The sequence below is a fragment of the Panthera leo genome, chromosome C1 (assembly GCF_018350215.1).
Source record: "Panthera leo isolate Ple1 chromosome C1, P.leo_Ple1_pat1.1, whole genome shotgun sequence".
In the NCBI taxonomy this organism is placed as follows: domain Eukaryota; kingdom Metazoa; phylum Chordata; class Mammalia; order Carnivora; family Felidae; genus Panthera; species Panthera leo.
Genome location: NC_056686.1, coordinates 91,819,547 through 91,835,954, shown reverse-complemented (window position 1 = coordinate 91,835,954; position 16,408 = coordinate 91,819,547). Strand labels below are relative to the sequence as shown.

The following is a 16,408-nucleotide window of genomic DNA, read 5'->3' as shown; positions in this document are numbered from 1 at the left end:
TGGAAATTTCTCTCTGCACAGCATAACTAAATTTTTTTTTAATGTTTATTTATTTTTGACAGAGAGAGAGAGACAGAGCATGAGCGGGGGAGGGGCAGAGAGAGAGGGAGACACAGAATCCAGAGCAGGCTCCAGGCTCTGAGCTGTCAGCACAGACCCCGATGTGGGGCTCGAACTCACAGACTGTGAGATCATGACCTGAGCTGAAGTCGGATGCCCAACTGACTGAGCCACCCAGACACCTCTGCACAGCATAACTTTAAAAATAAATGCCAGGGGAGCAATTTTTTAAATTGTTTTTATAGATTCTTAATTTTATTGTTATTTATACAACCCAAACTTCTAGCTGCAGAACCCCAGAGGTATGATTATTTCCTGTTTCCTCTGACTGAACTGTATGCCCTATGAGAACAAAGACCTCTTTATATTTCTGTATCCAAGAATATTTAAAACCGTGCGTTCGCACCAATACCACTAATTCAAATGCAACACTGTAGGGTTCATTCTAGCTTTCTCTTTTGCATGTTTCTAACTCCTTTCTCTGAGAGCAGGAAGCCTAGCTCTTACTATCCTCAATATATTTATTTACTTGCTCAAGCCCCTTATATGTAACCAGCCTCCCAACCCAGGAGGCTGCTGCCCTGCCCATCTTCTTTCCCTGAGCTCTGACCCGTTCTGGGCAGCTTTCCTCAAGCCCGCCTAATGACGTTTAACTGGTGATGAAGGAAGGGAGGGAGGGAGGGAGGAAGAGAGGATGGAAGGGAAGGAGGAGAGAGAGATGGTGGCTTTACAAGCAAAAATATATAGAATATTGATCTAATTTTCATAATTATTGATTCCTTAATAGATGTGCTTTTTTTTTTCATTTTAAATCTATCAGCCTTCAGAACAAAATTTACATAAATTTTCACAAACTGAAGACATTCTTAACACAGTCTTTTACATAGTTATTTTCAAAGTAGTGAGGGATGTGGTTTTGAAGCCAGTTTGAACTTGACACAACTGTATTGAAATGGGAAGTATTTACACGATTTAGTAATGATGTCAAACTTCCAGTAATTAAGTGCCATGTCTGCATTTACTTTTTTGGGTGGTTAGGGGTAGTGGATAATGAGGGGTAGTGAGCAAGACACAGAATTCTCCTGGTTATCTGGATTTCTGTCTCGTACATGACTTGGAAAACCTCAAGGGAATATTCACGTAGCTTAGATAGAGTTAAAACTTAAAACAACTCTTGTCTCTCTAAAGACTACCTGGATATTCAAGGTTAAAATACATATGATAAAACTAGCTTTCTGGTGATGGTGATGGCTTTACCCTGAACCAATTGAATTCTCTTACATAGCCCACTTTGTAATTCCTTAAATTTGAGACAGCAGTGAACAGAATTTTGACACAGAGTTATTCCTTGTAGAGAGGCTGAGACTTTGGTTTTCTTAGCACCCACAGTAACTGCATGGTCCAATAGGTAAAAAGGGTAAACTTGTTTACCAGCTAAAACTATGAACATCTAGAATGATCATTCAAGGGGATTCTTCCTAACTACAAGGTAGGTGCTGAAAAAGGTCTTTGAAGACCAAAATAGATGAAATTTATAAAGTTTGAAGGTCGTCCCAATGGAAGATGGTAGTGCTTAAGAAAGCTAGAAACTGGAAAAATACAGAGGCAAGCTGAATTGGGCTGAACCCTCAACTTCTGTCCTGACCACAGAAATGAATTGGGTTAAGGACATCTGAGTTCAGGGTTTCTCCTTTTGATCTCTGTCGGAGCTACTTGTCTTTGGGAATTATCAACATAGAAATGGGTAGGGATGCTGTCTCTCGTGCGTGTGTTTAAATGTCTGTGTAAAATTTTATTCTCTCATGCAGGAAGTTGTATTGTTAATTTTACCTTTATTCTGTATGGTAACAGTGTTTTCTTTCTTTTTCTTTCTTTCTTTCTTTCTTTCTTTCTTTCTTTCTTTCTTTCGAGAGAGACAGAGTGCAATTGGCGGGGTGGGGGCAGGGAGCAGAGAGACAGGGAGACATGGAATCTGAAGCAGGCTCCAGTTCTGAGCTGTCAGCACAGAGCCTGACGTGGGGCTTGAACTCACGAACCATGAGATCATTACCTGAGGTGAAGCTGGACGCTTAACCAACTAAGCCACCCAGGTCCCCCAAGTAACAGTGTTTTCTTAAAAAATTTTTTTTTATGTTTTATTTTTTGTATTTGAGAAAGAGAGACAGAGAGTGAATAGGGGAGAGGAAGAGAGACAGAAACAGAATCTGAAACAGGCTCCAGGCTCCCAGCTGTCAGCACAGAGCCCCACGCGGGGCTCGAACTCATGAACCGTGAGATCATGACCTGAGCTGATGTCGGACACTTGACTGACTGAGCCACCCAGGCGCCCCAACAGTGTTTTCTTAATCCATTGTGGATACATAAACCATTGTGAAATACAGTAAAAATGATTTGTTAGAGAATTAAAATTAAAAAGACAATACAGGAGTCATTATTAGACTCAACAAATATAAAAGTACCTATCAAAACTGCTATAATGTTTCTGGATGCTTCCTCTTAATCTCTGACTAAACTTGTTGTGAACAGGGAAGAGCTTGTAGTCTGGCACTAGTGTGCAAAGCGCACTTTGAGTGGCATTACTTTATACCAGCAAAGCTTCTCAAACTTTGATGTAGGAAAGGATCACTGGAGCTTTTGCATAAGTGCAACTCTGAGGTGGTCCTGAGACTGTATTTCCTAATAAGCTCCCGAGTGATATTGATGCTGCTGGTCTGCAACCATACTTTTGTGTAATAAGTCACAAACTTGTTTTGATTTTCACAGTGATATTTTGAACTAAGAATTCTTATTCTGTTTTACTTATGTTTAAGTCAGATATTACAGTCAGATTTAATGAGGTATAATTTCCACAGAGTGAAAGTAAACCTTTTTAGTATACACTGCTGTGCATTTTAACAAAGTGACAGTTGTGTAACCACCACCAGAATCAAAACCTAAGCAGCTCCCTTACCCCCAGAAGCTCCCTTATGCTGTTACATAGTCAACACCTCCCACGCCCCAGCCCCTGGCAACCCTGGTCTGTTTTCTGTCCCTATAGTTTTGCCTTTTCCAGAATGCCATATAGCGTGTTATATGGTGTAGTGAGACACTCCTTGTTATCACTGTGTTCCACTGTATGAATGCAACACAGATCGCTCATCCATTCACTCATTTAAGGACACTTTGCTTGTTCTTGGGTTTGGATGATCATGAATAAAACTGCTGTAAACTTTCTTGTACAAGGCTTTGTGTTTAAAAAAATTTTTCTCAAAGTTTTGACAGTTAATTCCTCTAGTTACTACAAAAAAAGAAAAAAGAAAAAAACATTTAAGTCTGGGAGGACTATTTCAAGCAGCCTCTCTTCGAGTACAGTGTATCCACAGTGGTGGTTAAAAGAGGTTTTTAAGGACAGATAGAAAATTTGATGTGGTTAGAAGGCATTTCCAAAGGAAGAGGATAATTGATAACAAGATTGGAATTCAGAAGTAGTATGAAGAGATTGGTCTCACAATGATGTAACTAAACAGGCAGTCCTCAATTTACAAACTCTAGATTCGCCTGTGCCTTCGATATATAAAATGGCATGAGGGGAAGTGATTTCTGGGTCTGAGTTCCTGGGTTTTGTTGGAAGAACTAGTCTTTGTTTAGTTATTCAGAGGATGTGGGGAAAGCCTTATAAGTACAGAGTTATAGCTCCTGCAGATAAGAGGAATGAAACAACAGTTTCTATTAAGTGGCTGGTGGATGAACAGGGAATTATTACAATTGGTGAATCTCATTTTATTGGCACTTGAGAGTATTAAGACCTTTCCCATACAATGTAAAACCCTGTTGCTATGAGGCAGATATTCATACTCTCATGTTACTGATGAGAGGCTGATAGAGAAGCTATGCCACATTTCCAAGTTTGCACAGCAGAAGAATTAGGACCCTGCCACTTTCTCTCTATCCCCGGTGTTCCTTGTCTTATTCCATGTTATGAAGGAAGCCCTAAGCCATGTAGCTGTACCCCTCTTGAAAGAGAGGGGCCTGAGGTCCTCCTGCTAAGTGCTACTGGCAAATGCTCCCTATGATTTGTCAGGGTCAGATCTTACTAAGCTGTAGAGCAAAGTAGTCCCTCTTTTTACCACTGCCCACCTGGATGAACATGGATCTTTTCTGCCAAAGACCCTTGAGTTTCTCCTTTTTTTTTTTTTTACCCCCAGTTGTATTGAGACATAATTGACATGTAATACTGTATTAGTTTTAGGTGTTGTTTGTTTTTTTAAATTGCTTTCAGCTTTGTTTCTTTTTTTAAATAAATTTTTAATGTTTATTTTGAAGAGAGAGCGAGTGGGGGAGGGGCAGAGAGGGAGGGAGACAGGAGACAGAGGATCCGAAGCAGGCTCCGTGCTGTTGTCGCAGAGCCCATCGCAGGGGATCCATCCCATGAACCCGTCTGATCCTGACCTCAGCCAAACTCAACAGTGGGGCGCTGAAAGTACTGTGCCACCCAGGCGCCCCCTTAACTTCTCTGTTTCTTAAAGAATTCCCATCCCAGGTGTGCAAACACCCAACTTCCTCCTTTTTGTTAATGGAAAACAGGCCTGGAAGTGTAGTATCTGTGGAGCCACACGAAAAAGTCAGATATTTGGGCCGACCGACATGGCTCACTTTCCATGCAGAGAGGACTACCTCTGGGCAGCTTGCTGAAACTCCAAGCTGTTAGGGAAAGGGGGCGTGAAGTTAACCTGAGCTTCGAACGTCCTCTCCCCCCGCCCCAGCACTTAACCTGCGGATGCTAAAACCCCCAGCCTCTGGGGGCTTGCTCCTCGAACTTGCCTCTCTGACAGCTCCACTGGGCGCGAGCAGACCTCCTCCTCCCCGTACCACCCTCCCCCCCTTTCCCCAGCCCCGGTCCCACCGCCCCTCCGGAGACCCAAGGCAGCCCTTTCACTTCCTGCTCCGCTCTAGGAAGCGCTAGGCCCGCCCCTCCACGCCTCTAAGGGAGGCCGGCGCCGGGCGAGCTCCTCCCCGAGCAGCAGCTGGAGCGGCCACTCCCTGCGCGCCAAGCCGGGCTGGGTTGGGGTCTTTGCTCCTGCGCCCTGCACCCGGCGGGCTCCTCGCAGCCAGGCGGCGGCCGGGGCGCTGGTCCTCGTCGCACCCGCCACCCCCCAAGTCCTCGCCCCGGTGACTCCCCTGGGCTGCGCCGCCCCGCGCCTCCGGGACCATGCTGCGTTGGCTGCGGGGCTTCGTGCTGCCCGCGGCGGCCTGCCAGGACGCGGCGCCGCCGACGCGCTTCGAGACCCTCTTCCAGAAGCTGGATCGCAACGGGGACGGCGTGGTGGACATCGGCGAGCTGCAGGAGGGGCTCAAGGGCCTGGGCGTCGCCCTGGGCCAGGATGGCGAGGAGGTGGGTGGCTGCTGGGCGCAGCGGGAGGGCCAGGAGGGCTGCGGAGATTCTGGGTGCGGGCTGCAAGGAAGGCGGAACTGTGCGGCTTCCAGCCGGCAATCGGGTGCCGAAGCTCGGGAATGGGGCGCGGGGCCAGGGTCCCCCGGGACCGGTGCTCGTCACCTGAAAGCCTCCTGGTATTTTTCCAAAGGAAGTTAGCGCAGCGAACACTGTGGCCCGCTCTAACGATTTAAAACGTCTGTACCGCAGTACTTTTGTGTGAATGCATCCCGGCTCCTTCACCTGCCTTTTTGCAAAATTTAATCATAAAGAATTTTTTTTTTTAGCTCTCATTAAGTTTTTTTGTTTATTTAGGGTTTTTGTTGTTGTTTGTTTTTCAAGTTCTCAGACTTACGTGGGCTCCAGGTTCTGTAAAAAAGGCTCACACTTTGTAACACTCAGAAGCTGCTTTGTTACACCAGCTAGTTTTGTCTAGTATTTCAGAACTTGTGAAAACCAACCAACCGTGTGTTTCCTGCCAGCTAACTGTTGAGGAGAGGCAACATTCCCTTGTTTAAGACCTTCTTAATGTCCTCAGTACATATATTGACCTAAAGGGTTGGCCTGTCGCTGAGCAGTTTCAACTCCTATGAGTCATTTTGATTGTGCCTCTGAAGTTCAGCCCCCTTAGCGAGGTGGGGATACTTGGAACCTCGCCAACCGCTCCGAAACGTAAGAGGACACTTCGACATTCCCTATCCCAAGAGGGAAGGTGATTAAACCATAAGAGCCAACAACTGCTTCACAGTTACATTTTAAGCTACTCGTTCAATGTCTTTAGTAGTTCCAGGCCCCCCCCCCCCCCCCCCCCCCGTTAGTTTACTATTTCTTACCGAGGTCAGGCTTATTAGTAAGTTACAATTTTTAGAAAACTGTCTATTTTGTCCAAGGTTCATAATATTCACTTACAGTTTTTAAAAAGTTCTGACTATGTGTCATTAACTTGCTCAATTTCATTTCTGATATTGATCTCCACCCCCCCCTTCAATTTTGTCAAAGATTTTTCTTATTTATACTTTGAAAGAATGAACGTTTGGTACTTTTTGCTGATGGTTTCTTTGTTATTTTTTTCCCCATTAATTTGTGTCTTTCCTTCTGCTTTCTTGGGGCTTACTCATGTGCTCTTTTTCTAATTTTTTCAGTTGAATGCTTGATGACTTAATTTTGAACTACAGTATCCCTTTAATCACTTTTTTTAGCTGCATCCCACAAATTTGTATTTTTGTTATTTAGTTCCAAGTATTTTCTAATTTCCAATGTGATTTCATCATTAACCCATGAATTATTTATTAATTTTTAAATTTTTTAATTTTTTTGAGCGAGAGAGAGAGAGTGTGTGTATGTGAGTGGGAGAGGGGCAGAGAGGGAGGGAAACACAGAATCCGAAGCAGGCTCCAGGCTCTGAGCTGTCAGCACAGAGCCTAATGCGGGGTTCGAACCCAAGAACCACGAGATCATGACCTGAGCTGAAGCTGGACACTTAACCAACTGAGCCACCCAGGTGCCCCAGACCCATGAATTATTTAAATGTGCGCTTTAAATTTCCAAAGATACACTTTTTTGGTTGGTTCTTTGAAAATATCAGTAAAATAGACAAACCTCTGGTAAGGTTGATTAAGAAAATAAGAACTTAAAATCAGAAATAAAAAATACCTTTAGTTTTCCAGAGTTTATATATGAACAAATTATGAAGTAAGTTGTATAAAATTATGTGAATGCAAACATAGAATAGGATGGCATATATTTATCGCTATCACACACACACATATATTATACATAAGCATAAAATGTATTTTATGCATACATATACACATATACAGTATTACTCCCTGTGCTTATGCTAGATATTATTAACTATTCCCAGCACTCTTTTTTGACTTTTTAAAAAAATATTTATTTATTTTTGAGAGAGAGACAGAGCGTGAGTGAGGGAGGGGGTAGACACAGAATCTGAAGCGGACTCCAGGCTTTGAGCTGTCAGCACAGAGCCCAATGTGGGGCTTGAACTCATAGACTGAGATCATGACCTGAGACGAAGTCCAGCACTTAACTGACTGAACCACCCAGGTGCCCCTTGACTTCTTCAATAAAATGTTAATAATGGTAGTGGCACTTGGGTGACTCAGTCAGTTAAACTCTGACTTGGATTCAGCTTGAGTCATGATCTCATGGCTCATGAATTCAAGCCCCTTATTGGGCTCTACACTGACAGTGTGGAGCCTGCTTGGGATTCTCTTTCCCTTTCTCTTTACCCTTACCCTGCTTGCACACTCTCAAAATAAATAAACTTTAAAAAAAAGGTCAATAATGGTTATTTATGGATGACTGGAGTTAAATTACCTTTTTACTTTTTTCTTCACAATTTTTGTATTCAATTTTTAAAAATAATTGTATATTATTATGATTAGGGGGAAAAAGAGGTTTTTGTTTTGTTTTTATAAGTATCACCTCCTCTGAGATGAGCCTTTTTGGACCACCCTCTATAGAAGAGTTGATCACACCCTACTATGTGTAAGTCATTTGTCTCACATGTCACTACTGTTATCATTTTCAAAAGGTATTATTTTCAGTTACTGCCTGTGCCCTCCAATAAGACCAACCATCTTGAAGATGAGGGTCATGTCTTAGTCACCTAAACACTGTAATACAAAAATATTTAGGCCTGTGATTTGAAACAGCCTAAACAAGGCAGAGGCCCATTTGAGATAATTGCAGAAAAAAAAGATAAAATTTAAGGGTAAAGCAGTTGTTAGCACTTGTATTTCCAGCCTATGTAGGACAAGATAACCAAAAATCCTCCTATTGCAAGATACAAAGAAATCCTGGATAAAATAAGAGAAACATCTTTTTTTTTCTAAATGAAGACTTATTTTTTAAGATCAATTTTTAAGTTTAATTGAGAGGAAGGTACAGAGATTTCCCATATACCCTCTGCCCTTACACATGACATGCATAGCCTCCCCTATCGTCAACATCACTCAACAGAATGGTGCTTTTTTTTAACCAAGAGTGAACCTACATTGACACATCATTATCACCCAAAGCCCATAGTTTACCTTAGGGTTCACTCTAGGAATGTATATTCTGTAGTTTTGGACAAATGTATAATACATGTATCCATCATTACAATATCATACAGAGAATTTTCACTGCCCTAAAAATTCTGTGCTCTGCCTACTCATCCCTGTCCCCCATTGCTGATCTTTTTATTGTCTTCATAGTTTTGGCAGATAAACATCTTTTTACATGCATAAGAAAATAGGAGAAATCTAAGCAAACTGTCTGGGTTTGAATCTTGGTTCTGCTACTTACTAATTAACTTTGGACAATTTTCTTTTTCCCTCTCTTTTTTTAATTGAAGTATAGTTGACACACAATGTTACATTAGTTTCAGGTGTACAACATAGTGATTCAGCAACTCTGTATGTTCTGCTGTGCTCACAAGTGTAGCTATCATCTGTCACCATACAACACTATTACAATACCATTAACTATATTCCCTACACTGTGGTTTTCATCTCTGTGACTTATTCATTCTGTAACTCCCCTTTACCAATTTTGGCTTCACCCCTTTCTGGACAATTTTCTTAACCTCTCTTGCCCCAGTTTCCTCAACTGTGACAGAAGCAACATTAGTTCCTATATCATAGGGTTATTGTGAAGAATAAATGAATTAAAATATGTCAAGTACTTATAAAACTGCGTGGTACCTAATAAGCAATCAGCCATTAGCCTTTATTTTAAAAAAAATTTTATTTATTTATTTATTTATTTATTATTATTTTTTTTTTAGAGAGAGCAAGCATGAGTTGGGGAGGGGCAGAGAGAATCTTAAGCAGGCTCCACGCCATGCTCAGTGTGGAGCCTGACATGGGGCTTGATCCTACGACCCTTATTTCATGACCTGAGCTGAAATCAAGAGTTGGGTGCTTAACTGACTGAGCCACCCAGGCATCCCAACAATTAGCCTTTAAATTATTATTAAAATTTTTTTTAATGTTTATTTATTTTTGAGAGAGAGGCAAAGAGACAGGGGTGGGGCAGAGAGAGACAGAGACACAGAATCTGAAGCAGGCTCCAGGCTCTGAGCTGTCAGCACAGAGCCTGACATGGGGCTCAAACTCATGGACTGCAAGATCATGACCTGAACCAAAGTTGGACACTCAACCGACTGAGCCACCCAGGTGTCCCTAGCCTTTAAATTATTGACTATTGTTACTACAATCTCTACTGAAAGATGTCAAAAGCTTCCTCTGTGGTTGTGGATTTGCCAACTTCTCTTTATAATTCTGTCAATTTTCCCTTTTATATTTTAAAAATAGACTATATAGTGGACTATACTACTGGTGTGTTCAAATTTAGCATTTTGGTATCCTCCTGGTAAATTGATCCTTTTATCAGTACACTGTCTTGCCTACCCTTATAGCATATTTTTCAAATGCCTGAATTATTATACCAGGGTGTTGTCCTCAAACAGTCATTTCCCAAATCACCACTGGGAAATCATCAGCATTGGGCTCCCACCTTGTGCAAAACATTATTCTTGTGCCATATTCCACTCAGGGCTCTTTGCCAGTTGGGTGATGAGTGAGCCAGTTGCCAGATCCCATGTTATCACCTCTTGTGTTGAACTTCTCTTGTACTGTCAGTTCTGGTCTTCTGAGGGGAAGAAACCCAAGATGGGATTGAGTGTGCAAAAGATTTATTGGGAGCAATGCTTGTGAAGGGTAAGGAGGACGAAAAAAGGAGTAAGTGGAGGGGGTCTTAAGACCATGACATAAATTTAACCCCTGTTAGAAGAGTTGAAGAAGAATGATTTTGGAACAACTTTAGGTCAAAGCAGTGTTCTTAGTCTCAGCTAAGATAATAGGGAGTCACAGGGCAAATGTTGTCAGTGGAGTCCTGTGTCACAGGCTGCCCTGTGCTGGTCCCCTGCTGTGGCCAGTGTTTGGTTGGAGCAGCCCAGGGCAAGCACGTACTTGGTGTCAGAGCTGTGGCAGCAGGGTCCAAAGGTGTGGCAAGGCCAGCCGTCAGTCAGCTCTGCTCCCACATCAGTTTCCCTTCACGGGTGATCTGACCTAGCCACCAGAGACCTCTCCTTGTGCCACGCAAATCTGCTTCTCTACATCATTGTGGGGAATACTTCCTCATTGTTCTCTCCCTCTGTTTCTCAGGGAGGTCAGTGGGACAAACTACAGTCTCCATTCCAGTCACAGCTGGTACTCATTTCCCTTCTTGACTATTTTTTAAAAACAATGTTTATTTATTTATTCTGAGAGAGAGAGAGAGAGAGAGAGAGAGAGAGAGTGTGAGCCGGAGGGCGGGGGTAGAGAGAGAGAGAGAGTGAGAATGAGAATGAATCTCAAGTTGGCTCCATGCTCAGTGTGGAGCCTGATGTGAGGCTCATTCCCACAACCGTGAGATCATGACCTGAACCCAAGTCAAGAGCCAGACGCTTAACCGACTGAGCCACTCAGGCGCCTCTTGACTGTCTCCTTTAAATTCCACTCATACTCAGCAATAATACCTGCAGGTCTTTGTGACTTCCGGTGTGCCTCAAACCTTCATTTGTGAGGGGTCTGAGCTTCTCAAGCCAGTGTTGCTGCTTGTGTCCGTTCACAGTTCTAATTGGGCAGTGGAGTACCAGGTAGCGTTTGTGGTGTCCACATGGGTCACCTAAGTTCCATACCTATTCCTGTTTGTCTCCATTGCATAAAAGCAGCCCTGTCTCCTGCTGATCGGGGTCAACTGAAACCTACTAAAGCAATGACTTCTTTTCTTGCCTGTTGGTCCCTGGACACAGGGAGTTCCATGTGTCCTGGTGGTAGCTGTAGCTGTGGTTCAGGGGGACCCTTGCTGTATTCCCTGTTTGGGGACTAGAAACTAACCCTGTAAAGCCCAGAGTTGTGGGAGCAGGAAGCAAAAAGTCTCCCAGTGGGTCACATGGAATGCTAGTAAGTGTGACTGCTCTTGCTCCTACCTCTTGGTTCCTGAACTCACGTTTTCTTCCTGTTGGGGGCACAGAACCATACAGAGGTCTCTCATCTCATACATATACTGCATCCTGAAGGCTGGCAACTCACTTTGGCCAAATATTGTCTCCTCAGTGCTTCAGTTATGGTTTCAGTAGGCCCCTCTGGCATCCTGTGAGGATGGCTGCTTCTGGACAGTGTGGTGTGTAATACGCCAGTGGATCCCTTGGTCATGGGCCTACTTCCACACCTCTTTTACTATGAAGCAGATTCCCTGGTCAGACGCTATGTTATGTGGGGATTTCAGGCCTGTCAATCAGGTATTCCATAAGCCTCCAGATAGGGGAAAGTGAAACCCCTACCTGGAGGAGGTTATCTATTCCTGTAAGGATGAGCCAGTGCCCCTTCCAGAACAGAAGGCCTCAGTACAGCTGACTTTCCGCTTAGTGCCTGGTTGGTCTTCTTGAAAAATTAGTGTCATATCAGAGGAAGACAGGCCAGATCCTCAAAGACATTTTGGGCCTGTTGAATGGTTTGGCTTTTATATGAGCAATGGGAGCCTTGAGAGGTGTTAAGTAAGAGCGGGACACAGGCAGACTGATGTTTTTAAAAGGAAGATCACTGTGGTGGCCGTGTGGGAAATAAGTGGAGGAAGAGAGGGTTAAAGCAAGCCTGGGAAACAGTAGCTAACCTAGTACTTGGAATTAGGATCACATGGTCAGTCTGTATGGGGGAGAGTTTCAGAGGCATAGGTCAAGGGTTTGCATAATGTCAAGGATTGGGGAGATTCTTTACTTGAGTACCTAGAAATGAGAACTATGAGGTGACTCTTCAAGGGAAGCCTAATAGTTTGCAGCTAAGACAAATATTCAGCATGAAGTGAAATCTCTCTAAATTTCCATCTGATAATATCTCCTCTCCATGTTTCCAAGCGTTTGTAATGAATTCAGTAATTAGAAGACAGCAGATTTCTGTTTAAGTTCTTTTAGACCTTAAATGGAAAGAATATGGAATATAAAAGTAGAGTGTAGAAGAGAGTCTTAAGGAATACAGCTAACCATTACTAAGTGTTGCAAAACTACCCAGGGAAAAGATTTCAAAGCAAGTTCTGCTTTTTAGAATATTTTCTTTTTTTAAAAAAATTGTTTTTTAATGTCTATTTTTCTTGAAAGAGAGTATGAGTGGGGGTGGGGGGGACGCAGAGAGAGAGAGAGGGAGACACAATATCCAAAGCAGGCTTGAGCTGTCAGCACAGATCTTGATGCAGGGATTGAACCCACAGCCGTGAGATCATGACCCGAGCTGAAGTCGGATGCTTAACTGACCGAGCCACCCAGGCGCCCCTAGAGTATTTTCTATTTTTTCCTCCTCCCTCTCCTCCTCCTTATTGTTTTTCGTCAAAGGCTACATTAGAGCATTCTAAAATACAGTCCCAATGTTTGGATGCCATTTGAGGTACTCTAAGGAACAAGTTTTAGAACATTAAAGAATAGAGGAAATAATCTGAATTTTAATTTACCCAAATGGAAATTCTGAGGAAAATAAACTGATGGGGAAGAGTCAGCAGTTTTAGCTGGAATTATGCTTATTTTGTTTCAATTTAGAAGAAGAATTAGGAAGAATTTGGAACAGTGTAGGGCCAAAAACAAAACAAAACAAAAAAACAACAAATGCCCCAAATTTTGAATTCAGGCAATAAAATGAAAAAAGGGGATCTTGCCCAAAGGATTTTACAGATATTTTTCCTCCTTCTCCAATCTCGGCATCATTTTAGTGACTCCTCTTTTAGTAGTATGTGGAGGAGAATGGGGGTCAGGTTTCATAGAGTATGAAGGTATTCCTGTATCCAGGTTCAGAGCTGGCTGATTTAACAAATGTGTTTAGTTAACCAGGTAAATTACAGGCAGTTTTAAAACTAAGTTGTTTGCCATATTTTCATGTGCATCAAGTCTTACTGTAACTTTCTTAGGAGAGATTTATCATCATAAGGGGTCTAGGACTCTCATAGCAGAGACTGCCGAGAGCAGGAAGGGAAGCAGCATGGCCAACAAGGTCCCTATGTGGTGTGACTGTGTAGTCCTGGTCAAGTCACTTAACCCTTTGCTTTACTTTCATTATTCTTAAAATGCAAATATCTTTCTTGGACAGAGATCTTTTTTTTTTTTTAAGTAGATTTCACACGCAACATGAGGCTTGAACTCACAACCCTAAGATCAAGATGCGAGCTGAGATCAAGAGTTGGACACTTAACCAACTGAGCTCTTGTCAAGATCACATGTGGCTGGATATGAAAGTTCATGTAGAAAAGCCTTTAAAATGTGATGTCACAGGTACTAGATGATGGACTTGAGGACCCTCTGTCCTAATGGGTTTTGAGTGTATGCTAAATGATTAGGCAGTGTCTGACAAGTGGTTGGACTGGACAGCCTGATTTAAGGGGTCTTTCAACTTGGACATGCTATGATTGTTTTGATTCTCTGTCCATAAATTTTATATTTACAACTACAGTTGGAATAGGGTCACATACAAAAACAGTAGCTTAGCAAATGTGTATTGCTTTGCATGCAATTTCTTTTCAGGGTTTTACTCCATGACATAATTCCTCTGTTAACAAGAGGGATTTATTTCATTAGCATTTCAGTTGTCGGAAACTTTATTACTAAAGAGAATATGATAAAGAAATCATAGAGGTACATTTTAGGACATCATAGCAGGGAGATTATGGTATAAGAAAAACAATGAATTCCAAATACATTTATGTCAAATGTTCTAAAATATATAACATCTGTATCTTTTGTTTTTTCTCCTTATATTCTAAAATCTTATCCCTCAAGGGATGACATCTTTATTTTGGAAAGAATGAAAAAAATGGAAGAAGTCTTTCTTAAGGCATAAAATACCCATTCCATCTTGGTAGCAGTCTACCTGTTAGTCTTCTTCCCAAACCCCAACATTCTGTTTCCCTGATTGGGCCACAACCATGGACACTTGTCTCTTTATTTTCTTTTCTCTGCTTGGCATTGCTCTCACTCCCTCTTTTCTGCCTGGTAAATTATTACCCATTTGTTCAAGGCTTCAGCTCACCTGTATAATTTTACCCTAGTGCACTCAGAATTCTTTCTTTTTATTTAAAAAATGTTTACTTATTTTTTTTTAATGTTTATTTATTTTTGAGAGAGACAGAGACAGAATGCGAGTGGGTTAGGGGCAGAGAGAGAGGGAGGCACAGAATCCAAAGCAGGCTCCAGTCTGTGAGCCGTCAGCACAGAGCCCGATGTGGGGCTCGAACTCACAGAGCTGTGAGATCATGACCTGAGCCGAAGTCAGATGCTCAACCGACTAGGCCACACAGGCGCCCCCATTTACTTATTTTTGAGACAGAGAGAGAGAGAGAGAGAGAGAGAATGAATGAATGAGTGGGGGAAGGGTGAAGAGAGAGGGAGACAGAATCTGAAGCAGGCTCCAGGCTCTGAGCTGTCAGCACAGAGCTCAACACGGGGCTTGAACTCATGAACGGTGAGATTATGACCTGAGCCAAAGTCGGGTGCTTAACCGACTGAGCCACCCAGGCACCCCAGAATTATTTCTTTACCGGACAGGACCTATGAACACAGCAAAAGGATTTGTTGAGAAAGTTTGATGCCCCACTCTGAACTGTAGACAATCATACCTATTTCATTCACTGGTGGAATGGGTGTGGTGGTTATTATTATGAGCTGTGGAATTAGTTAGACCACTTGTGACCTTGGGTGAGCTATTTAATGCCTGGAAACCTGAAATGTAAACTAAGAATGGTAAGAGCTACATAGTAGGTAGCACAAATATTAATATCATTCAATTAATGCTTTTGAGTAGTGCCAGACACTGTTCAATGAACTGGGGATATAGTGGTGAACAAGACAGACAGGGTCCCACAACCGTGTCCTCACAGCTTTCCATATAGGAGGTCTGTGTTGGATGGATGGGTGGGGGGTAATTATAAGCAAATAAGGAACAGGGTAATTTTTAAAAGTGGGAAGAGCTAGCTATTCAACAAAAATAGTTGCCCTTTTATTAGATGAAACTATCAGCTCTATGTTTTGCTTCCTCCTATCAGTTCTGTAAGATGATGTCAGTTTTCCTTATTACTCTGGCCATTACTTTTGTCTTTTCTCCTCGGACCACTGGACTCTTGTGTCCTGTCTGGATGTCTGTCTTCTATGACTGAGTACGTGCCTTCTCTGCAGTGCACAGGGAACCTGTGGACTGTGCAGTTCTCCTTTTGTGGGAGAATTCATTCTTGATAGGGCCACAGCACATCTAATGAAACAGCATTAGATGTTTACCACTGCTCAACAGCTCTGGCTGGGGTCGGGGGGGTGGGTGTTTATTGCAAAGCCTACTGTGGTACTTAGAACTAACCATAGCATAACTTCCCCCTAGAGGCAAACCTGTGGGTGTTTCATGGACATGTGCCTCTTTATGTTGTCAGTACTTGACAGGGTGAATAAATGGAGCAAGAGCTAACAGATAATGGCTGAATTAAATTTTCTTTGTGAATTAAAAAAAAAGAATTAATTAATTAATTTTTTGGAGCAGTTTTAGGTTCACAGCAAAATGAAGTTACAGAGATTTCCCATATACCCCCTCCCTCTACACATGCATAGCTTCCCCCATTATCAACATCTGGCACCAGAGTTGTACATTTGTTACAATTGATAAACCTACATTGACACATCATTATCACCCAAAGTCCATGGTTTACCTTAGGATTCACTTTTGGTGGTGTTCTGTGAGTTTGGACAAATGTATAATGACATGTGTCTATCTTTATAGTATCACACAGATCGTTTTCACTGCCCTAAAAAAATCCCCTGTGCTCTGCCTATTCATTCTTCTACCCTTTCCCCCAACCCCCTGGCAACCACCAATCTTTTTAATGTGTTCATAGTTTTGCCTTTTCCAGAATGTCATATAGCTAGGATCA

At 42.4% G+C, this 16,408-nt stretch overlaps 1 protein-coding gene across 1 annotated transcript in view; it reads left to right on the top strand.

Annotated features, from left to right (window-relative positions):
- The first annotated feature begins 5,049 nt into the window (after nt 1-5,049).
- LOC122228244 (calcium-binding mitochondrial carrier protein SCaMC-1) overlaps nt 5,050-16,408 on the top strand; it is a 61,508-nt gene continuing 50,149 nt past the window's right edge. The window contains exon 1 of the mRNA XM_042953191.1: nt 5,050-5,431. Coding sequence (XP_042809125.1) covers nt 5,249-5,431 — 183 coding nt within the window. The 5' untranslated portion in view covers nt 5,050-5,248. The remainder of the gene's footprint in view (nt 5,432-16,408) is intronic.